This window comes from Carassius auratus, chromosome 40 (assembly GCF_003368295.1).
Source record: "Carassius auratus strain Wakin chromosome 40, ASM336829v1, whole genome shotgun sequence".
NCBI classification, from domain to species: domain Eukaryota; kingdom Metazoa; phylum Chordata; class Actinopteri; order Cypriniformes; family Cyprinidae; genus Carassius; species Carassius auratus.
Genome location: NC_039282.1, coordinates 6,740,496 through 6,765,819, shown reverse-complemented (window position 1 = coordinate 6,765,819; position 25,324 = coordinate 6,740,496). Strand labels below are relative to the sequence as shown.

General features: G+C 37.9%; 2 protein-coding genes across 13 annotated transcripts; both read right to left on the bottom strand.

Annotated features, from left to right (window-relative positions):
* Nucleotides 1–187: 187 nt before the first annotated feature.
* gkup (glucuronokinase with putative uridyl pyrophosphorylase) lies at nucleotides 188–7,656 on the bottom strand. Of its 2 annotated transcripts, none has more exons than XM_026226300.1 (23): nucleotides 7,472–7,655; nucleotides 7,166–7,272; nucleotides 7,025–7,069; nucleotides 6,719–6,872; nucleotides 5,868–5,939; nucleotides 5,510–5,598; nucleotides 4,846–5,002; nucleotides 4,683–4,760; nucleotides 4,099–4,190; nucleotides 3,915–4,020; nucleotides 3,756–3,835; nucleotides 3,535–3,603; nucleotides 3,365–3,425; nucleotides 3,240–3,256; nucleotides 2,960–3,017; nucleotides 2,777–2,869; nucleotides 2,638–2,698; nucleotides 2,167–2,280; nucleotides 2,027–2,084; nucleotides 1,818–1,886; nucleotides 1,637–1,700; nucleotides 1,451–1,522; nucleotides 188–886 (listed from the first exon to the last, which is right to left on the bottom strand). In XM_026226300.1, exons 1-23 carry the CDS (start codon nucleotides 7,526–7,528, stop codon nucleotides 800–802), a joined length of 1,860 nt encoding a protein of 619 aa, XP_026082085.1. In that variant the 5' UTR covers nucleotides 7,529–7,655; the 3' UTR covers nucleotides 188–799. The 2 variants fall into 2 exon arrangements, 1 of the variants encoding a protein (XP_026082085.1); XR_003277965.1 differs by having other exon boundaries at nucleotides 817–886; nucleotides 1,818–1,873; nucleotides 7,472–7,656.
* Nucleotides 7,657–8,500: 844 nt separating this feature from the next.
* Nucleotides 8,501–12,670, bottom strand: LOC113058418 (upstream stimulatory factor 1). 11 transcript variants are annotated; one of them, XM_026226302.1, is made up of 11 exons: nucleotides 12,235–12,670; nucleotides 11,760–11,826; nucleotides 11,616–11,659; nucleotides 11,371–11,516; nucleotides 11,007–11,120; nucleotides 10,764–10,914; nucleotides 10,541–10,628; nucleotides 9,763–9,821; nucleotides 9,587–9,681; nucleotides 9,375–9,503; nucleotides 8,501–9,077 (listed from the first exon to the last, which is right to left on the bottom strand). In XM_026226302.1, the coding sequence occupies exons 2-11, from the start codon at nucleotides 11,765–11,767 to the stop codon at nucleotides 8,988–8,990; spliced, it is 924 nt and encodes a 307-aa protein (XP_026082087.1). In that variant the 5' UTR covers nucleotides 11,768–11,826; nucleotides 12,235–12,670; the 3' UTR covers nucleotides 8,501–8,987. The 11 variants fall into 11 exon arrangements, with proteins under 11 accessions (XP_026082087.1, XP_026082086.1, XP_026082089.1 ...); XM_026226301.1 differs by having other exon boundaries at nucleotides 11,760–11,831; nucleotides 12,235–12,669; XM_026226304.1 differs by having other exon boundaries at nucleotides 11,401–11,516; nucleotides 11,760–11,831; nucleotides 12,235–12,669.
* Nucleotides 12,671–25,324: the final 12,654 nt, after the last annotated feature.

Genomic DNA, 25,324 nt, shown 5'->3' with positions numbered 1-25,324 from the left:
AGCCTAATTTACCTAAAAGTCTAAGAATAATGACATTTTACCGTTTACACATGACATGCAATTACAAGTAAATGAACATTGCTTACTTCTGTTATTTCAGTACTAATGTAAAGTGAGTCAAAGGATTTATTTGATTCATTCACATATTGACTTACATATAGAACTTTTGAAATGACTTGGTAGTGTTGACTATAATATACAGATTTAATTCAATAACAACTTCCATTCACAAATCACATCTACTGGAATAAACACTTTTGGCTCTTCACAAAAATGTCTTTACGACACAAGAACAGGATGGGTGTGAAAGACTACCATTGCAAGGTCAATTGTTTCTCTTTTCCATCCAAAACAGTTGGAGCCCCACCCTTTGCTAAACAGTGACCGGTGATATATTAATCTGAAATAGGAAAACAGTGACAAGTTCATTTAAACTGAAAACTTAAGTCAACCTTAAAAGGAATAGTTCTCCCAAAAATGAAAAGTCTGAATTACAAACCTCTCTATGACTTACTTTTTTTCTATGGAACACAAAATAAAATATTTAGAAGAAAGTAACCAAAAAAAAAAAAAATTGTCTACTAATAATTTTTCTTTGTATGGATACAAAATAGTAACAATATCTTCTTTTATGTTCCACGGAATACATAAAATCATACATGTTTGGAATAACTGATGAATGATTTTTTTTTTTTTTTTTTTTTTTGGTTGAACCATCACTTTAAGGAATGTTCCTCTTATGGAGTCTTTATAACACAGCTTTTTGGCAAACAAACAATAAAACCTTTTCACTGATTGATCAGTTTTGACTCTGCACTGATGGATCATAAGGCACAATAAAACAAAACACACATCCAGCCTCTTGGAAAGCCCTCTTCATCTCCACCTAGTGGTAAAACATAATAAAGATTTATACACTAGGGCACAAAAATATTAAGTGTATAATGTGCAAAATTGATAAGAAGAAGAAATGTTTTTTTTAAGCACCAAATCAGCCTATTACACTGATTTCTGAAGGATCATGTAACACTGCATTTTAAAATACATTAAACTGTAATAATATTTCACAATATTATCTATATTTCTATATTTTCAATATTCAATTTAACATCTTTAGTAAGCAAGAGAGACTTTTTTAAAAAACTATTTAAAAAAACTACCAAACCCAAACGATAGTGTATATTTATGTTTGATATCATTTTGCACTCGTAATGTCTAAATATAGAATGATTTAAATTATAAACCAAACACACTGAAATGGTTTACTGATACTATATCTTAATAAGTTTGCTCTAGATCTAGTATCAGTAAACTTTTTTAGTTGTGTTAATGTTGCCATACAAACAATTTCCAATAGCACACGAACAGCTCTGAGCAGTAAGTGGTTTCCTCCTAATTACGGTAATTCACACATCATGTAAATTAAATAAAAAAACAAGATCCGCCATACCAGCCGCTCAGTGTCCATACACAATCCAACCACAGCACCACCACTGCCAGGCAATTTGACTGCAGATCCAAACTACACAGACAACAAAGACTTTACTGGTCACTTTACTTCTAAAGACATTAGTAGTGAATTTGTGAAAAAGGTTATGAGATCTTTAGGAAACGATGCATTGAGGCATTCATTTACCTGTCTCGCAATCTGGACCATTTTCAGACTTCCAGGGCCCAAACAGTGATCAGTATACACCGACCTGATGGACGAAATGCAACTTCAACACTAGCATTTTTGAGCTATTTATCAATTAAATTGCACCAAACTTCTATTCAGCTTCGTTTGAAAGTTTGATACATGGACTAAAGCATCATACCGGCGAAGCTCAAAGTTTTCATCCATGAGCTGTGCAAGTCTGGGCCAGTCTTTACACTGAAAGGCAGCACTGTATACGGTGAGAAAATCAACTTTTTCATTGACTGCTTGTCATCCTGAATGAACATCAAAGCTACAAGAGCTGCTATTACAGCATGAAAAGTGTAACACAACAATAACTGAAGGACAAATACTCAAAGATAAACCAACCGGGCTTGGTCTGTGAGATCAGCGAAGGATTTCATAGCTTCAACAACAGCAGATTCACCTGTTCAGAAAGGGGAGAACTTATGAAAGGCTTTTATTTATTTACAATTAATACATAAACCAGGACATAAAGCAGGACTTACCGTTCAACCAGCGCTGTCTAACATTACTGTGAATTTGTCCAGAATCACTCGGATTGCCCAAATAGGCTAGCCAGAACAAGGGAAGATCGCTCATATCCAAGGGAATGTACTCCCCTACAGAAATTAATATTGACATATAGAAAAACATCTTAAAATTCACATTTCTATTGCTGTACAAATACAGTTTGCAACATTGACAATATTAAAAAAAAATGTTTCTTGAGCAATAGACCAGCACATGAGAATGATTTCTGGAGGATAATTTTACACTAAAGACTGGAGTGATGATGCTGAAAATTCAGCTTTGCCATCACAGGAATAAATTAATTTTAAAATATATTAAAATAGAAAAAAGATCTTAGCAAACCTTACAGTTTTGAATGATCCCAGGTACATCCCAGGTTTATAAACAATGAAAAAGGTTATTTACAGTATATTGTCCAGAATAATATTTAGGTTCAAAAACGGTACCATAACCCCGCTCATCTATCAGCTGTTTATTGAAGTCCATGTAAACCAAGCCTTCATAGACCTATTAGAAAGTTAATACAGAGGCGATCATGTTCCACACAGTGCAAGTCAGATGAGCCAAATTAATGAGTATACATACCTGCACAACTCGATCCTGTAGACCAGCTGTGATGAACAGCTCATCAGTCTCAACGTTGAGGATAAAGTTGGCTCTGATTGGTTTAGGAAGATCCTGTCCCAGGATAGAATTTATGTAAGATAATAGTTTATTTCAATACAAAAAAAAAAAAAGAAGTTCTAAATTGATCCAGGCTGAACATACGTTGTCTGTGATGTTGTAAAACTTCATCAGGCACTTCAAGGTGGCAGACACAATCGCACTACACAGAAAACACCCAAATGATAATTTTACAGCATTCAAATTTGATGTTACAGTATCAAATTTGGACAGTGTTTCAAATCAAAGATCAAACACCAAGTATACTGAAACTTGAATAATATCATACATTGCAATAGACCGTAAATCAAAAAGGGCACGAGTGAGCTTGGGAGAAACTGGCGGTTCATGTTTACTTAGGTTTGTAGTCAAATGTTCAACTCACCTACTGCCAGCTAAACCCTAAAAGTTAAAAGAAATGTAGTACATCGTAGTTATTCCCTCAAAATAAACTCTCAGGACTTCAACTTTAGATAAACACCTGCAAATTATATTAATAATAAATCTTACCACTTGCCGAGGAATGTTTGTGTCATACTTGAGCGTAAAGTTCTGCTTGGACAGAGCAATGCTGTCAGCATTAAAGTGGCAAAAAAGAAACAGAAGTCAGTGTCTTAATAGAAACTGGTGAGTTTCATTTCATGCCGAATTATGTTTACAATTGGATCGCAACATCTCACCCTTGTTCAGAGCAGAACTGGTAAAACTTTTTACAGGTGGCTTGTAGAAGTCTCAGGCCTCCCAAATACCTGGACGATAATTAAATGAACAATATTCATTACAATTATTGGTTTTGTTGTACCTCCAACATTCTGCAAACCATCTCCATTTCTGTTCTTCTCAAGAAAGTCAAATGGTTTAGCAAAGCAAAGCAATACAAATACTTCATGATTGGACAAACCCTTCTTTCCGGCTGATCCGAAAAAGATCCTGCAAGCTTCCGAACTCTGTGGGGTCATTCAGAGGATGAGGTAGAAGAACCTTGAAAAAAAATTAGAGAGATGAGTGAAGAACAGCGCTTTCCTCATGTGATGTCTTATCTCATTCTGTTCTTATTTACCAAAGTCTGGCTCTCAATAAGCGTGACCTCAGCCCAGAAGTTGGCTATGCTCATAGCAATAGTTTTCCCATTGAAACCATCAGAGGGGTTCCCCATGAGTCCAACCCTGTGAGTCAACACACAGACCTATGTGTAAGAAGAAAAGTAGGCATTTATGGATACTAGCCAATGTGTATTGCCTGACCTGGCAAAGGAGCGGCATGTAATGGGTTTAGATGGGGACAGCTGCTGCTTTGAAGAATAGTGTGCGAGCCATTTTGTGTAATCAGACAGACCCTGTAATAAAAAGATGTTAAAACTCAACATGCATTAATACAACATTTATGTTTAGAATAATATGGTAAGCACTAATATTCAAACATTTATTTTAAATTGATGCTTACATTCAGCAAGAATGTATTAAATTCCTCAAAAGTGACAAAGGTTTTGTATTTCAAATGAATGTTGTTCTTTTTAACTTTCTATTCATCAAAGTATCCTGACATAAAATGCATCACAAAAAAAAATGTTAAGCAGCACAACTGCTTTCAGCACTGATGATAATAAATGTTTCTTGAGCACCGATCAGCATTTTAGAATGATATCAGCAAGATTGATCATGTGATACTGAAGACAGGAGTCAAATGAAGACTTTTGATCAAATAACTGCAGCCTTGGTGAGCATAAGAGACTTATTAAAATATAACATATTAAAAATATTACATGTCACAAATATATCATATCAAAATATAAAACATTAACCCGAAATAATGCTACATTTGTACCCACCACTTGTCCAATTAGTTGAAATCCTGTTGGTAACTTCATCCCATAAACAGGAATTTTCTCCTCATTTATAAGCCATTCCTACAACCATTAAACATCTCAAGTCACACAAAACAAAGTCTTGATGGTTCACATTTTTTAATTCAAAGATAAGTTCAACACTTACCCAAAACTTGCCAAAAGTTCTATCATTAGCATCAGGGTTTTGACTGAGGAATTCAGAGATGTACAGTAAGGACTCTTTGCGTAGGCAGTAGAACACCACACTGGCCAGACGAGAAGTAGTGACTCCCTCCTGAGGCTTCTCAAAGAATCGCATGACCCTGTTGTCAGCACAGGTTCAGAAGCTTGTGGTGAACACTTAAACCAGGGGTATCCAATACTTCTCCTGGAGGGTCACTGTTCTGCAGAATTTAGCTCCAAACCCAATTAAACACACCTGAAGTAACCAAGGTCTTCCAAGCAGGTAAGATGGAGCTAAACACTGCAGGATCTTGGCCCTCCAGCGAAAGCTACATGCAATTTATAAAGCCAAAAAAATATATTTTCATTCTATGACAAACTGATTAGACTTAACTCTGTTATTTAGAGTTCAAAAACAAAAAACAAATGCCACCCTAAATGATAAAAAAAATATAAAATAAAAGTTATTGCTTGGTTATTGTGATTTATGATAATGTAAAGACTTCCATATTTCCATTTCACGACTATTCAGAGTGCAAGAAAATTCAAAAATGTTAAATAATCTGCTAAACTTTGCTATTTTTATAATATCATATCAGAGGGTACTTATTCCATGAAAACCACAACAATGGTTCATCATTTCTCACCGATGGGTGTTTGGACAAACTTCAACAATTCCTCTGGTGTAGCTCTTCTCTCCTGACTCCAGTTCATAATAAATAGCAAGTTCTCCAGGCTGAAGTATGAAACAGGTAATGAGACTAACAGTTGAGTAGGAATTACACTAATTATTTCAACAAGGTAAATGAGTGGAAACATAGATAAAATAGTGTTGAGTAAATACAGAGGTGTGTGTGAAGTATGAGCATAAACGCACTAATTACTGGGTGTGGAGCAAGCAGGAAAGTACAAATCAGTATAAACATGGTTGGGTCACTGTGTGTGACATCTCACCCACTAGAATAATCTTGTAACAACACAGTCAATAGGATGAGTCTCTCTTACCTTAGATCTGAAAAAGCGAATGACTTGTGCAATGTCAAAGTTCTGATCAGCACAAAGCATGTCTCCTGCGATCTGTAAGTGCAATATGTTAATTCACAACTAAAAACTGCCATTCCATTAGAATTAAAGGAATAATAAACCCAAAAATAAAAATGTACTCGCCCTCAGGCCATCCAAGATGGAGATTTTTTTTTTCTTCATCAGAACAGATTTAGAGAAATTTTGCATTACTTCACTTGATCAACATCACAATGTTCAAATCACTACTTCGTTCCAGCTAAAATATGGTTTTTACTAGAGGCTCTAATCTATAAAATTGATTTCTCCAGGGAAAAAGTCATCTTGCCTGAGAAATATATACAGATTAGGCACCATTTACAAGTGAAAATGGTTCAAAACAGCTCTTAACAGGACGTGTTGGTGGATTTTGATGTGAGAAGACAAGAGAAGATGGACTTTTCACACATTATTATGGATTATGTACTCGTTTGGACCTCATTTGTACGTCGCTTTGGATAAAAGCGTCTGCTAAATGTTTAAACGTAAATGTATGGCCAGAGGTACCTAAAATGTATTAATGATGGATTTGTAGCTTAAAAACAAATCTTTCACTTTATAAGGCGCCAACTGATAGACTGGATTTGTGTGGATTACTTATCGTGAGCCTTCTATCATCTTTTTGAACTCTCATTCTTACGGCACCCATTCACTGCAGAGGATCCATAGGTGAGCAAGTGATTAAATGTAAAGTTTCTCCAAATCCATTCCAATAAAGAAAAAAACTTATGGATGGCCCGAGGGTTCAGCCAATTTTCTTTTTCTGTCAAATAGAATCTGGAAAAAGTCCTTACCACCATGATGTCATCTTGTAGCTGTCGGCTTCTGATGGCCAACTCAAGATCTGCGACAGCCCCAAGTCTGTTGTCCAAAGTAGTGCTGCCATCATTCACAACATTCTCCACTGGAAAGTCATTTGCTGTTGCCCACCGTTCATAGTGCTTGTATCTGAATTGAATGTTGTTAGAACCAATATACATTCTTAAGTAAGCTTAATGGGTGCTACTGTGTATCATAAACATTCAAAAGAAGCCACGCCTTCCGACCTTATTTACACAAAACAAAATGTAAACGTGTAAAAAAAAAAAACTATGTCTTACTTATCAGCATTTGTAACCAGGTAGACTTCACTGAAGAGCTGGCGCCTAAGTGAGAGGGTAATATTGCGTTGAATTGGTTTGCATGGAAAACACCTTTTTAAATGATGCTAAAAATTCAGCACAACAAATATAATGACTCACGTGTTGACGGTTTCCCACCAGAAATCCAATATTTTCTTTCCCCCGACTCCAGGTAACAGAGCTTTGGGCACACCGGTCAGATGAGCATACAGACCTGTAATATCACTCTTGTGAAACAAAGACGAGTTTAGAAAAGCGCAGCGTTTCATTGCAAACCTATTCTTAACCGTAGCACACTTTCTCCTCTTCTCTTTCTTGTTTTGAATATACATTTATAACGTTGCATTTAAGTCCACACGAGCGCCAAAGTTAAGAAATCATAAGTTTTTGTGGCTCAGATGAAAACGTTTATATTAGTTGATTTACCTTGATCTGTGTCTCTAAAATCGTGCCGTGCCCTGCAACTAACAGCATGCAAATCATAGTTCTGGTTTATGTATTTGAAATATTATCAACACATAATCTTCCCATCACAGGGTTTGCGGAAAAGTCCACAGTGCAACAGCAACAACAGTGAAGTGCCTCACGTCAACGGAAGCCCTGCAAGTCCTTAAAGAAACAGGCTCATCATTTATTTTTAATATGGCAAGCCGGTTTAACATTGCTTTATTTGAACAATTATTTTAATTACTATTAAGTAATTCAATAGTGACTAGTATATCATTAGTTGGATAGTGATTAAGACAAAAACTATTCCAAATAGTAATAGTTCATATTTCACCCTTTCTGATTGCTTTTAATAACTAGTCAGATGGCTGCCTTCTATGAATCAACCGAAATATACACTGGAATCTAATACATTGTGTCTGCTGAATTAGTACTAGGATACCTGCAAGCGATAACAGTAATGAGTAAAATGGGAATACCTACCTGAAACAACTGAAAAATTTAGAAGTGAATATTGGAATTCTGAACCACAGAGATCCCTGTAGACTTCAATGGTAAAATCTGTTAGCAGTTACAATGGAATAGTCAACGGTCATAAATGAGATAGTAGCTACAGTAGTAGCAAAGAAATAAGTACTAGTACATGATGAAGAAGTACAAATACAATAGCCACAATTGGCATAAATACTAATGTCATAATAAATACATACTGGTATCTGATAAATTTACAAGTAAAACCAACAAAAACACTACTTACTATTGTATTAATGTTAAAATGGCTTGCCCAAATATTCATGCTGCTAGAGGAACATCTAACATTAAAGGCAGGTACGAGCAGTGTGCAGTTCTGCACGAGTCTTGATTTTTTAGTCTTGAACCTTTCAAATATTTGGTATTATAGACGACAATATCTTCAAGAACGGCAGATAGCTTGTCTATTTTTCTTAAAATCTAAATGAATTTGAAAAGTGGCGACATTACAACAAAACATTCCTAGACCACAATTTAGAAGAATAGAGTAGTGGGGTAATGTATTTATTTCAGTACTCTGCATAATGAAATCTACTACGATCATGTTGTGAATTGCCAATTAACAGGCAGTTATTTGACATGCTCATTATTCAGACAAATTAAGTTGAAAAACCTGAACCTGAAAAGTATCAAATGTATGAAAATGCATTCATAACACAAAGATTTAACATTAATCATTTCCACAAAGTTTAGAAGTAACAGTACAAAATAAACAAATTTATCTGACCTGTCCTGGTACATAAAAAATGAATGCTAAATTACAAGAAAGTATGGGGTACACAAAAAAAGAAAAAGAAAGTATGTACATAAAGCAAGATCCCAATGGAGAATCATCACCGGTATGCTGAATACTGCATTAAGTCCTGCATTGTTCAAGTTTGTTTAAAAACGTCAGAAAATTGAATCTCCTGCACTGAATGTTTTTCGATCTAAATTTCCAAAACTCCTACATCCTTTGAACTCTTCACTGGGGATCTGCACTCGCTGCTGCAACAATGCCATGCTGCCGGAGCTGGCTCCTCAAAATCTGATTCTTAGATTTCCAATCTTCCATCTTTAAAAAACAACAACATTACAAAACAATCAATGAGATCAATACAAAAGAGATAAATAAAGAAATTAAGAAAGTGATAGAGACAGACAGGAAAACAGATATATATATATATATATATGGCCTAAAATTAAGACATTTTCCAGGGGATATTGGTTTTTCCATATTAAATTTGAGTTTAAATGTGAGTTTAAATTAAAGTAAAACCAGGATCAAAACAATGACTAAAGTGCAAGTGAATTATTATACGAGCCTAAATTAATCTAGATAATTAAAGTTATCCATTATTGGTGTAAATACCTCTTGCCGTAACAGCTGGTTATCCATCTTCAACCTGTCAAGGCTGTTCAGTTCATCTCCTAACCGGCTGTTACTTTGTCTCAGCTCCTGAATGTAATCGCAGGCCTTTGATAGGATCCCACCCTTACTCTGTAACACACACACACACAACAGCAAAATCAGATATAATCCAGAACTTCCTGCACAATTTTATTCACAAAACTGACACATACCTGTCCAGTTTTAGTGGAATCTATGGTGCAGTCTGGAATTGTTTTGGAGAGCTGAACAATCCAGTTGTTAATTTTGTCTCTACGTCTTCGCTCAACTGTCAAGTGGGTTTGAAAGAATCATTTGCAATTAACTTACACATCTAACCGTATGTAATTTTCAATCCTTTTTCAGTTACCTTCATTGTGCTGAGCTCGCCTTTTGTCATCTCTTGAAGTCCTTGGCCCCTCTGTCTTACTGCAAATATTAAAGTATGTTACAATAACTGTTTTTCATTTTGCTCCTATGCTTATCCATTCATTTAGATGTTCAGTAAACAGCTCATTTAAACACTGTACACTACAGGTCAGAAGTAGAGAATTTTATTCTGTTTTGAAAGAAGCTCTTTTGCTCTCAAAACTGTATTTATTTGATTAAAAATGCATTAAATATAATATTATTTTGAAGTATTATTACAGTTTAAAATAACTTTCAGCAACCACTACTCCAGTCTCAGCAAATTAGAGAGGTTTCTGAAGGATCATTTGAAACTGAAGACTAGAGTAATGTCTGCTGAAAATTCAGCTTTGCCATCACAGGAATACATTACATTTATATTATACTGGAAAACAGTTATTTTTAAATGTAATATTTCACAATATTCCTATTTTAACTTTTTTTTTTAAATTAAAAAAAAAAAGCAACCTCACCGAACATCTCAGAATTTGTTCAAAAACATAAAAAATATTGATTATTCCAAACTTTTGACAGGGAGTTTTTCCAGTTTAATATAAAATAGACTTATGGCATACCGATACTGACATCAAAATAATAAATGGATAAAAAAAAAATGTTTTTATCCTTTTACATTATACTGTGTGCGGTCACGAAAAATAAAAAAGAATGCAAATAAAGATAGCAAAACAGCAATAACTGAAAAAAGAAATGTATTAAACAAGGCTGAAAAGCAACATTACGCATTGTAAGGTTGTGTACGAGGTGCAATAGACCTCTGGTTGGTTCCAGTAAGGACCTCCTGCGGGGACATCATAACATACAACTGACCTAAAGCAGGAGTAAAAAGCACATTAACAAACAACCCAGACTGTTTTGCAACAGAAGTGTTGCACTGTTAAGTATTAATGTGCATAATAGGAAGTGAAATCCATCATTTACGCTAAAAATGGTTTGATGATGTACCTGCAGGAGCACTTTGACTAAGCAGGGCATCTGAGGCTTGAACACTGGTCACCATGGTTCCAGCCGCTGCGTCTGAGATAGTAGCAGGGTAATATGTGTAATGGGTTTCTGTGCCATCACCCTCCAAGCCTTCAGACTGAGAAAAAACTGCCTGAAAAACAGATTTAAATAATATTGAAACAAGATGTAAAAAGGTTCAATTCTATTCATCCATGTCAGCTAAAATAATAAGCAGTTGTCCACCTGTGTCACAGGCTGTGTTGTAGCAGGAAACCCTGTCACTACACTAACAGCAGTTGCACCATCAGTTTGAGCTTCCAGCTGCCCATCTGCGACTTGGATTACTCGATATGTAACCTGAGGGAAATTAAAAGGATAAATTATGTTATGAAACATAATCTTACAATTGTCTGTAGAAGATACCTACAGTGAAGAAAGAGAGATCACTGCTAAATCTTTCTGAAACATCATCAGAAAGATCACTCTATGGGAACAATTAAGGTTGGTTCATCCGTCTGGAGTTGACAGCACTGAATAACATTGTAAAATGGTTCTCCATTGTCATCTCACTCAGGTTTGAATATAACACTTCCTCCCCATCTCCTACCTGCCCTGAGGGAGGGTACAGCTCCCCTACCTGCCCCCCAGCTCCCTCCGTCTTGAAGAGATATTTAATCGGCTGCTCTGAGGAGAAAGTAGAAGCAGACTGAATAGTTGTGATTGCCGATGGGTCCTCTGCAGTAGCAACTGCCCCTGAGATTAAGAAAACACATACACACACACGCAAACCACTTCTCTAAATTTATTTAAAAATAATCTGATATTACTACATCATGCTGAATCTTATCATACCTTCTTCAATGACTGGAACATTGATATCAGGACTTTTCTGTTGTCTGGAAACACAGCATTTTACATTGTTGAACATTTAGTTAAAATGGTGCTTTACAAATTGTATAGTTCAAATATTTAGTTGCATTAATAATTGGTACCAACCCTTTCATATCCACAGTCAGTATGTAACTGGTAAAATGTGCCTTCACTCACTGTTGCCTGATCAAACCTGTACTGGATTCAACAGAGGAAACCAATTATATAAATGTTAACATGAAAATGCTTGTGAAAATATGTGTGTGGTTTATAAAATACACACAATAATAATTATTAACAGAACCGGCCAACAGGAGTCACTCGTTACATTAATACTTTGTTTTTTATTACACTGTTTTTAAAATAAACATTAGGCTAACTAAATTATGCATACAAAAGGATTTTTAATCCATTCAAATGGATATTATATTTGACTCGGTTGTAAGGTTAGCTAGCTAGCTACAGTGCTATCAGACGAGCTTAGACAAAAAAAAACAAAAATGTTTTAAATGAGCCGAGTTACACAAATAAATATAAATATAGCCATCATAACATTGGTGTTGGGATAAGCAAAATAAATATGTGATTTCATGTTTCTCACCGTTTACTTTTCTTGTGTCCTCTCTTGTACACAACAGCAGCAACCGGATCGTTTAGCTTTCTGCGCATGCGCACAGAATCATTTTCTGTAAATAGCGTCTTTCTTATGTTGAACCTCATAATGTGGAATGCTCAAACTTGTTAAGGCCTGAATTAAACAACTTCTTTCGTATAAGTATGTGTTATCTTTTTTGAAAGCCGATTCGTGCTGGTTTAATGTAATTTACCTGGGATGAAAACACTGAACACATGGTTCGATCCCATGGCGGGGAGCTGAATTTTAAAGAAACCCATGAGCTACGCCAGTGCAGCGAAATGAACTATAAAAGCATAATAGCCCATGTAACGGTTAACCATAGACAGTAAGCAGTTAACGTATAAATTAGCTGTGTCCGAATTTGAGTGTCGCTTCTGTTTTGTCAAACGTGTATCTGAAGAAAACGCTAGAGAGCGCCGCTGGGTCGATCCAGAAAGGGGCTGTCATTTTATTCCAAAAATTAGCTTTTCATGACAAAATGTTAAACATGATACATAACCTGAGATATGGTGACAATGTGATATAAATATTTATGATGCATGCATACACCGTTGAACATTAGTAGTATATGAAACAAAAGTGTGCTTTTAGACACAGGACCAAATGCTCATTGAAGAAACACACATAAAGGCTTGTTGTAAACTGTTCTAGATGGCCTACTGAAGGATGTTTGGTTTTACAAGTATGTTTCTTGGGAGAAAATAAATGCTGCTAACCATAGCAATTCTGAGACATTTAGTAATGGTCCACATGCAGGGCAGTCCTTTGGTCGCTCTGAAAAACAAAACCAGATGCTTAAAGGGTGGAGAGTAATGAATTGAAATAAAAAAGAAAGAATCTAGAACATGCTGTTTGTCACAAAATGTTCATGTTTAGCAAATTCCATATTTTACGAAATATTAATCATTATTTATTGGTCAGTTTTATTATGATCAAATCATTTATTTGAGACGTTTTATGTAACTGACTCTAACCTTTTCTTGTGCCAGTGTGTTTCACAGTGAGTCTCTTCTCTTCTTTACTTGTTCTCCGTTTCAGAGTACATACATAAGTCTTGGTCTGGTTGATGTAAATCCGGACGTGATCTTTGATAATGAGTTGGCACTGTCCAGATGTAGCATTTAAGAATGAAACATTTTTGTTGACCAGTTTCTCATATGAGCTGCCAATTAGAGTTTTTGTGTCTTGCTCAACATCATAAAGGTTGCAGTTAAAGGGTGTGTTGTCACAAGGTGGGTAATAACACTCAACTGTTAGGCTTCCATTTTTGTTAACACATGCTGAGAGTGCTCCAAAATCTGGTTTCTTTTGAGAATAGACAGCTGAGGAAGAACATAAACAGTCTTATTTACTGTATTTTGATCGAATGTGCGTTCAAGTTAAAACCAGTGCTCAAATCTCATAGCAAAATGTGTTTTAATCTTAAAAAACTTTAATCTTAAAGGTTAAAAAAGTGTAAATTTACATTACATGACATTAAAAATAACATTAAACTTAAATAGGCCTGTATGAGATTTGTGTGCAATTCTTACCCGAGAAAAAGAGGACCACAACAATCATTTCTGTATGCAAGTGGTTCTCTGTGTGAAACAATAAAATCAAACCAGCTAAAACATCAGTATTTCATTTCATAAACATAGAACAGTTTTTTGAAACAGATTACATTTATAAAGTTTGCATTTATAAAGGAGTTTCTCTCACACCAGGAGACAAGAATGAGAATTAAAATTCTAATATCCATTATTTGGTCTTTAAAGTCACAAATGAGTCACAACTAAAACATAAAAATAAACACGATAGCACTGAATTCATCTCCTGACACACAGTAAACTGGCATTTTTTACAGCTTTTTAAAGCTTTTATACAGATAGTTTGACAGATTAGCAGGAGCAACAGTTTGAAGTCTGTAAAAGATTAATAACCAAAATCAATTCAAAAGCTCTTACCTTTGATCATTATTACTTGAATGTATTTGTGTTTTGTATGAATAATCCTTCTATCAGCTAGGCCTATTTGAAATTGAAAGAAACATATAATGTTATGGGCAGGGTTCAGATGAGAGAGCTCAGTGGTAATGTGATTTTGCTGAGCTTTTATAGCATTAATTTGTGCGTGCGTGCATGCGTGCGTGTGCTTGTGTGTGCGTAATGTGTTTGTGTTTGTTTGTGTGTGTGTGTGCTGGGGGGGTTAAATGCATTTCCAGATGAAAACAATTACATAGTCCTACAAGGAAACTATTACTCAGGAAAATGTTAATTGAAAAAATATATTGTTGTGTCTGTCTATCTGTCTGTTTGACTGTCTGTCTGTCTGTCTATCTGTGTGTGTGTGTTAAAAAATATGTTATTTCTTTTTATTGTAGCATCTAACAGCCTATACAAATATCTCCCTTTACTTTTTAAAACATAAAAAAAAATATTTATATTATTTTCAGTGGGAACCACAGCCTTTCCTTATCACAGTCCATCAGTGTGCCTTTTACATGTGCTAAAACATCATTAATTATTAAAAGAATGAACTATTAGAGATATGGATTTCCGGGTATCCTAAAACAAGAGATGTTATCACCATAGACTGTAGGTTATCACGCCTTCTCAGTCACTTTGATACATTTCTCAAATCATAATTGAAATTCTTAGAACTATTTGTTTAAGCTCCACATCATCTAGTCACTTGTGCAAATCAGAAAACAAATTCTCAGCTTTTTGAACAAATCGTAAATGCTTTGGTTTATTACTGCATGCAAATTGGTTAAACCAGCTGTCATAATGTGTCAAGCATATTTTCTACACATTTCAAAAAAATTCCAATGAATTGTGCTGATGAATTTTAGCTTTCACTAATGAAGGGAATTGGATGTGTTAAATTATACAATGACCAATCAATTCTATAGCTCAAAGGTGCATCTCATGAACATTAATTTCGCAAGCATGGGCAGAGCACAATACAGTGTTACAATTTATGACAATGGAAGAACAACCAGGAAAAGAACAAGGTCAAGAGTTAAGATGAACAAGAGAGGTAAGGATGTGCAGTGGATAGGGAAACAAAATAGAGGAAGAGGTAAGAGGCCAATTAGTCGAAATGTCTCAGGTGAAATAATAATAATGGACCATGTTGTCATTCATGGTGGCCCTACAATCGTAGAGCTAGGTTTGAATATTGAAAGAACAACGGTGTCCTCAATAATTCTAATGTCTCTCACATGGAAACTCCAAATATGACCCTAAGAAAAAACCCTGCTGCAGCTGAATAAATATAAGATTCAACCACTTCCATTGATTCAACGTGACTAATAAACACACAACGGCAATGCATGGTTTATCTGAGTTCTTATTATTTAATGTGCTCTCAGATGGAGCAGCATTTACTAACGTTACACAGAGCCATAGTTCATAAAGAAGCTATGCAAACAGCTGTCATTATCGCAAACAATTTTTTCGATTCCATAATTGTATGATTATATCATCTGCAATTTTTTTTGTGTAAATTGTCAGTGAAGTACAGATTTGTGTAGTAAATGCTGCTCCACCTGAAAGCAGGTGATGGAGATTAATCATGCAGCCCTAGGCAGAAGAGTTGTGCACTGTACTGTTATATTTTAGACCGTAATGATTTATAATCCAGCGTCAGTTCTGAAAGGTCACATTAATCAAGATTGTACTAGCTGATGCTCAGCTGATCCATGTGTACCTAACATTTAAAATATTTAAAATAATGGTGGCAATTCCATAGCATTTACACGCTACTTGGATGCTCTCATTTCCCAAGCTTCCCTTACTGTAAGGCTAATAAATGTATCTCACAATCTGGGTCAATATTTATTACAAAACCACACATAATGTTTCTACTGTATCTCTTGTCAAACACTCTTATACTAAAATTTTGTTTGTCTCAGTTTCATCTGTTTCTTCATGTAATCACCGACGTCGATGATGGTGAGATCAGATCTCCATGTGGAGCACTGGCTGTTGTCAGACTGCTTGTGCATTCAACAATCTCACTAGATTATTATTAAAATTAATGACAAAATTAATGTTTGGAAATGTAAAGTGATATTTTCTACTGACACACTACAGCAAAATATATAAATAAATGACTGAACACCATTCTTTGGGGTGAAAGTACTAATGTGCCTAAGACTTTTGTTCAGTAGTGTATGTATTAAAGGGTACATAACATGCACAGTTTCACCTAATCTCATGATAATCTTGAGTACCTATAGAGTAGTACTGCATCCTTCATATATCCAAAATGTCTTTAGTTTTATCATATTTATAAAAGAAAAATACAGCTTTCCGATTCTCTCCGGAAAAAGCAGATCTCCTGGAGGCGTGCTGTGGGCGGAGCTATAATACTGATGTTTCACGTTGTTTCCATTCACATATTCACTTATGTGTGGATTTCCAACAAAAGACAGAAATCTAACTCTTCTGGAATTCTCCGATCAGTCATTTCAGTCTTTTATCACACAAATGGCTCCATGTTTTAATAGCAAACAATGTGCAAATCCAACGTCGACTTGGGCCTTGTTTATAAAACCTCCATCACTGAATGACGAGAACACACAAACACACTTGATACACTCAGTTGCTGCCCCGGAAAAACAAACTGCATGTTCATGTAACGCTGGGTTCTTTGGGAGGCTGAACCCGGTAAACCTTCCTCAAATCCAAAAAACGCAATTATTTGGAGACATTCTCGAACAAATCCTATGCAGCGCTGCAGATGATTTCCGGATGAAGCTTAGTACCTCGGTCACCCCACCCTTTAGAGAAGCTAAGGTGGCCAATTCAGGTAAAGATGTCGTTGGCAAAGACAGCAGAGAGCCATGAGATTTCTTTACAAAGGTAAATCAAGGAATTATATTTACTTAATTATTCAATACATCAATGTTATTGTGAATGTTTATGTACTTGTTCAACATTGTCTCTGTGTTTTATTCGCAAAAACAACAAAGTGACAAAACGTCCTATGTAGAGCAGTTTGTCGGTTTAGGGCTACTGTACAATCTTAAATTTGTGTACAGTTTATGGAGCTAAATGCTATAGCCCTGCTAAAAAAGCCTAGCGATGCCCATGCTTCTTGTGTACATCTCGGAGGAGCAGGTCAATTTCAATCAATCGCTCAGACATTTAAGTGGCACTAAAATGAGGAACTGAAATCTGCGTTCAGAATTGGTTTGGTTTGTATCAGTTACATAGGTACCAGTGCCATATTAGCACAGGTTTTCTGTACCCAACCAGAATTAGTTATGTTTAAGGACTAGATGAAACAATCCAACAGCTCCAACATATGTTGAACAAACACTCAAACGGCTCCAACACGAAAACTCTCGTCACCCATGGCACGAACTCTTCTGGAATTCTCCGATCAGTCATTTCAGCATGCTGCTTCCAGAGTCACGGTCATGTGTGGAGTGTACAGGTAGAGAGAGGGAGAGCCCAGGGGAAAAAATACAGTGTGTTTTATGCAGTCCACTCAATTGTTAAGATCATGCAGTCTATGTTCAATAAACGCCTAATCGTAAAATAACGTTGTTCACTCTTGTGACATGGTGTCAGAAGTGGACGTTGCACCCATGACCAAGTTTGCCTTATTTTGAGTGGTATAATGTCCAAGTTCAATACACCAAAGGGCTTTCGACTTCACCCAGCCTGCAACCTGACCTGCATGGATCCAGTGGTTCTCCCGGTTTCACACTGCCACAAAGCTGAACAAGGAAAATTCAATAGAACAAGTCAATTCCCTGCTTTATGCAGTGGTTAAAGATGCTGAATCGATTTTCTGATTGTTCACATTTGCAGAAACATTGCAATGCAAATAATTATAACACAGTTGTTGGCAAATTTAATTAACATTTTGTTCTCCTGAAGAACGTCATACATGAGAAGGCCTGTTTTCATCATTGCACACAGCGATCGGGAGAGACTGTTGAGGCTTTTGTAAAATGTCTCTATGAATTGGCTGAATACTGCGATTTCGGCACAAGCAAAGAGGAACAATTAAGGGTCCGAGTCGTCATAAGGATCGCAGATAATTACTTTTCCCAGGGGTTACAAATGGAACCTGAACTGACTTTGGACAAAGAGGTCTAGATCTGGTGGCAGTCTTAGCTTATTAAGACCCAAAATGCGATTGGGGGGGGCTGCTGCTGAAGATAGCACGGTACAGCACGGACACCTGAAAGGCACGTAGTCCTTTACAAGACCACCAAATAAAGAAAAGGGTGGTGAGAGAAAACAAGCTATAGACTGCATACATTATAATCGCAGACACATGGAGAAAAAATGCCCTGCATGTAAATAGCAGTGCAGGAGATGCAGTAAACTTGGTCATTTCACCATTGCATGTAAAATGAAAAATTTCACAGTGCTGGTAGTGTGTGAGACAGACAGGTGATGCATTTTTACTCGGTCTGTGATGAATGAGTCCGAGGACAAGTGGTGCCTATACAGGCCAGATTAGTCAAGTTCAAAATTGATACTGGGGCTGACATCACTATCATGTCTCACTGTACATATGAAAGCTTACAAGGGTGGCCTTGAGAAGTCCTGGGGGAAAAGTTAGCTGTATGGGAAAATTCCTAGCAAATACTGAAAGTATAAAAACATTTCGGGGGGAGGGGGTTTGTTGTAGATGGACCATTTACTAAAAATTTGCTCAGTTGAAGCACTGCTTGTAAGATGGGCCTAGTAAAAAGTGAAAGTGACATACAGCCAAGAATGATGACCCATTCTCAGAATTTGTGCTCTTCATTTTACCCATCCAAAGTGAACACACACAGCAGTGAACACAAACACACTGTGAACACACACCCGGAGCAGTGGGCAGATATTTATGCTGCGGCACACAGGGAGCAGTTGGGCGTATCTGTGAAAAGCCCTCTATAAATAAACTTTACTTACACTGGCTTGCTCAAATGTACACCGGTGAAAATCAAACTTAAGTTAGATGCCACTTCTAATAGTCTGGCAAGCCTTTGCAAAATTGCCTTTCCCCCTGTAGCCTAAGGTACAGGGGAAGTCGTGGCCTAGTGGTTATAGAGTATGACTCCTAACCCTAGGGTTGTGGGTTTGAGTCCCGGGCTGGGAATACCATGACTTAGGTGCCCTTGTGCAAGGCATCGAACCCCCAACTACTCCACGGGCCCCGCAGCATAAATGGCTGCCCAATGCTCTGGGTGTGTTCACAGTGTCTGTGTGTGTTCACTGCTGTGTGTGTGCACTTTGTATGGGTTAAATGCAGAGCATGAATTCTCAGTATGGATCATCATACTTGGCTGAATGTCATGTCACTTTAAAAAAACTTTAAAAGGTAGAACAGGAGCTCAAGCGCATGCAGTCCTTAGGGATAATCTCTGAAGTCATTCTTTTTTACTACGGGCACCATTTGGGTGTCCCATTCCATTGGTTCAGCGACTTCAGAGATTATCCCTAAGGACTGCATGGACTTGAGCTCCTGTTCTACCTTTTAAAGTTTTTTTTTAAAGTGACATGACATTCAGCAGAATAGGGGCCACTTGCTTGGTAACAAGAATAGCTTATCAGCCAATCACATGGCAGCAGCTCGGTGCATTTATGCATCTAGATATGGTAAAGACGACTTGCTGAAGTTCAAACCAAGCATCAGAATAGGGAAGAAAGGGGATTTAAGTGACTTTGAACATGGAATGGTTGTTGGTGCCAGACGTACTGGTCTGAGTATTTCAAAAACTGCTGATCTACTGGGATTTTTACGCATTTAAATAATCGACTAATCGTTAAATAATGTTAAATAAAATATTTACTTAAAGGGGTAGTTGACTCAAAATTTTAATGACCCAAAATTAATTTACTACCCCAGGCCAAGATGTAATTTGTAACTTGATGATTCATAAAATCACTTTGAGCATCAATCAATCCATAAATACATCCATAAAAAAAGCCAAACCAACAAATCTTTCAGGTTAAAATGTCACTGTTTAATCTGTTTCACACTCTTGATGACTTATTAGTTTTTAAGCAAGAGCTTTAACAGTGTCCAGAGGACAAGAGATCTACAGATACATACATACATACACATACACACACACACACACACACACACACACACACAAAGTGCATATTTTAGGTGGGTTGCTATGGTTCCAAGTTTGTTTACTATCTGTCAAAATGCAAGAAATGGCTGGTCAAGTATTCTTAATATGTTCTGTAGGTGTAAAATGTTTTTAGTGGAAAAGTACTTAAAATGCACATTTGTTCTTTTTACATGACACTGGTGACGTTTTATTTTAAATGGCTGAACAAATGCTGCTCAGAGTGATTATTAATACAAACTGACCGGTAGCTTCTCTTTTACATATGTGGGTGTAGTTTGACTACTGTGTAAATGGCCAGCAGGTCAGTGACCATGTTTTTTTACTTATTGCAAGAGCATGATGATAAAAACAATATCATTACAATTGTAGCTGAGGAACGCTACAGCTCTATATTATGCTGGTTGAGGCAGCCAAATATGGAAAGGATTCCGGTAAGAGAATCAGGGTTTGGAGAAGGGATTCTTCACAAAGATGCATTTATTGAACAATATTTTAGTTGTCATCTGCACCAGTTATTCATTGGCAATGATATCGGTATTAATGGTCTAAAATAACAATAAAGAAATGTAATTACAACCATATTCTGATAAACATTTACAGACTATGATCAGTGTTGGGGGTAACACATTACAAGTAACGCGAGTTACTGTCACAGTTGGTAAACAGTGATCTCTGGGTTTTGCACTTTGTGGTGAAGTCTGTGTGTTTCACGTCTGCACTGATTAGTTTGTGATCATCTCCATTAATTGTCATTAGCAGCAGCTGTCACTCATTACTCTTTCCCTATATATTGGCTTGTCTCACGTCTTGTGTTTGTGAGAACGTTGTTTCATGTCTTGTAACTGTTCTATGCTTCTGTGTTGTTCTGCGTTGGATGTCCGTGTCTTCCCCCGGAACCTCATCCACTCTTCGGACCTCCACAAGCATCATCACTTACCTTTGACTCGATTCCCCACAGTTCCTGTGCCATCCTCTCCTGCTGCCAACTCACCATCACCATCCGGATTACTCATTGTCTCCCCACCATCTTGGATTGTCGTCTTCCCAGCATTGTTTTGTACTCTTGTTTGTTTGTTTGGTTTTCATTAAATTGTTTAACTCGCACTTGTTTTCAGCTCCTCCTTCACCCAGTCTTCACAGAACGTACTCACCAAAATGGAAGCAGCGAGCACCACCTCTTTAACTGACTTTATTCACCACAGCGTCAACCGCATGGATCAGCAGCAGGGGAGTGCTACCCAAGCGCTGGTGACACAGGTGTCCGAGCTCACCCAGCAGATCCATCAGCTCACCTCTCCCACTTTGCCCATCGCACCGCCTGTGCCGCCCGTCCCCCGGGATACCCCCAAGGATCACTTCTGGCCAGAGCCGCCACTTCCGGCGCCAGAAAACTACTCCGGTGAGCCAGCTTTCTGCAGAACTTTCCTAAATAAGTGTTCCATGCACTTTGCCTTACAGCCCCGCACCTTCGCCGCCGAGCAAGACTTTGCTTGTACTGTGGAGGCTCAGGACATACCAACTATTCCTGCCCCAGCCAGCCCTGTAGTAAACATGAGGCTACTATTGGGTGGGATCTCCGCTGGGAAGTCCTCAACAACATCATCGACTCTCCTTCTGGTGAAACTGCGGTGGGAGAATCACACACATGACTGTCACGCCCTTCTGGACTCCGGAACCGAAGGTAATTTCATCGACTCACTCCTTGCACATCACCTGAACATTCCTGTCCTGCCTGTGTCTCTTCCCATCCATGTCACCACACTCAACGGCCAGGAACTGCCTCACGTCACCCACTACACTGAACCCATCACTCTGCTCACTTCAGGCAAACATTGTGAAACCATATCCTTTTTCCTCATGGACTACCCCGTAGCTCCCATTGTCTTAGGTCACCCCTGGTTAATGAAACATAATCCACGAGTGGATTGGGGTTCCAACACAGTCGCATTGTGGAGTGAAAGTTGTCATGAGTCTTGTCTGGTTTCTGCTTGTCCTGTTGTCCCTGTCTCTGTCTTTCAGAAGGAGAACATGGTATTGTCAAACGTGTCCGCAGAGTATCTGGACCTGAAGGAGGTGTTCAGTAAGTCCTGTGCTACTTCTCTTCCTCCACATCATCCCTACGACTGTGCCATAGATTTAGTGCCAGGTAAGTCTCCACCTAAAGGCAAATTATACTCTCTTTCTATTCCAGAGAGGGAGGCCATGGAGAAATACATTTCTGTTCATCCGCTCTTCCTCTTCTCCAGCGGGGGCGGGATTCTTTTTTGTGGGTAAGAAGGATGGTTCTCTGTGACCTTGTATTGATTACCGAGAGCTGAACAACATTAAGATAAAGAACACCTATCCATTACCACTCATGTCTTCAGCTTTTGAGAGGTTACAGGGAGCATCCGTGTTCACAAAATTGGATTTACGTAATGCTTATCATTTGGTCCGCATCAGGAAGGGGGATGAATGGAAAATGGCCTTTAATACCCCTAGAGGGCACTTTGAATACTTGGTGATGCCGTTCGGGCTCTCCAACTCACCAGGTGTTTTCCAGGCACTCGTTAATGAAGTGTTGAGAGATATGGTAGATCAGTTTATATATGTTTACCTGGATGACATACAGATTTTTTCTTCATCTCTCCAGGAACACGTTCAATACGTCAGACGATTGCTCCAGAGGTTACTTGAGAATGGTCCTTTTTGTCAAGGCAGAGAAATGTGTATTCCATGCACAGTCTGTTCCCTTCCTAGGGTATATTGTCTTGTCCGAGGGAATACGTATGGACCCTGACAAAGTTAAGGCTGTGATAGATTGGCCATCTCCAGATTCCCATAAGGCCCTACAGCGGTTTCTGGGGTTCGCCAATTTCTATCGCCGTTTTATTTGGAAGTCGTGGCCTAATGGTTAGAGGGTTGGACTCCCAAACGAAGGGTTGTAGGTTCTAGTCTCAGGCTGGACGGAATTGTGGGTGGGGGGAGTGCATGTACAGTTCTCTCTCCACCTTCAATACTTAGGTGCCCTTGAGCAAGGCATCGAACCCCCAACTGCTCCCCGGGCGTAAATGGCTGCCCACTGCTCCGGGGTGTGTGCTCACAGTGTGTGTGTGTGTGTGTGTGTTCACTGCTCTGTGTGTGTGCATTTCGGATGGGTTAAATGCAGAGCACAAATTCTGAGTATGGGTCACCATACTTGGCTGAATGTCACTTCACTTTCACTTCACTTTCACTTTCACTCTGATAGCCTTGACCTCTCCCAGTATTTTCCCATAGATTATCTCCTGGTGAACACAATTATGACATTGGTAACAGAGAGTTGTTGGCAGTCAAATTAGCTTTAGACGAGTGGCATCACTGGCTGGAAGGCTCAGGGGTACCTTTCATTGTTTGGACCAATCATAAGAATTTAGAATACATTATAACTGCCAAAAGACTCAATTCCAGGCAGACTCGGTGGGCACTTTTTTTCAGTCGCTTTGATTTTACTTTATTGTACCACCCGGGTTCCAAAAATGTCAAACCCGATTCTTTATCACGTCTTTTTGATCCCCCCGCCTTGACCTCTCCCAGTATTTTCCCATAGATTATCTCCTGGTGAACACAATTATGACATTGGTAACAGAGAGTTGTTGGCAGTCAAATTAGCTTTAGATGAGTGGCATCACTGGCTGGAAGGCCATCATCTTGGATTGTCGTCTTCCCAGCATTGTTTTTACTCTTGTTTGTTTGTTTGGTTTTCATTAAATTGTTTAACTCGCACTTGTTTCCAGCTCCTCTTTCACCCAGTCGTCACAGTTACGTAACCAGATTACTTTTTTCAAGTAACTAGTAACGCGAGTAACGCATTACTTTTTAAATTACAAGAAAATATAACGCCAGTTACTTTGTTTTCCCATTTATTGATTGACAAGTCTCCTGTCCCATTATTGGGAGAAATCAGAAGTACATAGGCATTGTGAGCGCTGTGTGAACGTGACGTAGTTCTATCTAGACTAAATGTGAATATGCATTAATTCATCCAACTTGCAAAATCCATGTGTTCTATTGTGCAGACGTGAATTTTCTTTTACTTTTCCTTCAGCCGGAGGTTTATTCATTAAACTTTTTGGTGTGAAAGGACTTTTACATTTGCTATAAAAAGAACTACTTATTAAAAACAGTCAAGCAATCAAACAAACAATCAAACACTTAATGTAACCACACGTGTGACGCAGTATAATAATACAGCCGATGCTAAAACTGATAACGTGTTTCTCTCAATGCAAATTATAGCCACTACGACATTCAAAACTCACAGATGGTAACCGCAGAACAATTGTTGGATAGCAATAACATACATCAGATAAATATACATATGCAGATGTATTTGAGACATAAAACGCATTATACAGAGCAGAAAACAAGCATGCAGAGATGAGCATTCACCAAACTGTCTTTTTGTATGTCATACTGTAAAAATCAGTCCATGTGGACAACAGCTCTGCTTCCGTAACAACCTAAATATGAATGCAATCTTATATATATATATATTGTCACGGGAGGAGCACAGGACAGACACAGTGGGCGTGGCATCAGGCCTCGGAGAGGCTTTTATTAACAGAAATAAAATAAAACAAGGGATAAAAGGTGGCCAAAGGGGAAGAGTGTCCAAAATAACAGGGAATCTGGTGTCCTCATCGTGCTGCAGGGTTCGTGTGGGTTGGGCAGTGTTCATGGAGGAAGGGTCCAGGTAAGGGGTGGAGTCCGGCGGCCGCACGTGCTCCCCTCTTCTGTCCGGGGCGCGAGGGGTGGCGGCACACGCCCTGACTCGTCCAGCGCCCCTCCTCTCACACACACCCACTCCAGTCGGGAGCCTGGGGAAGGGCGGCGATTTAGGACGGGGTGCCGGTGACAATCAGGGAGGAGGCAGCTGACTCCTCACAATACATATATATATATATATATATATATATATATATATATATATATATATATATATATGCTTTGTAT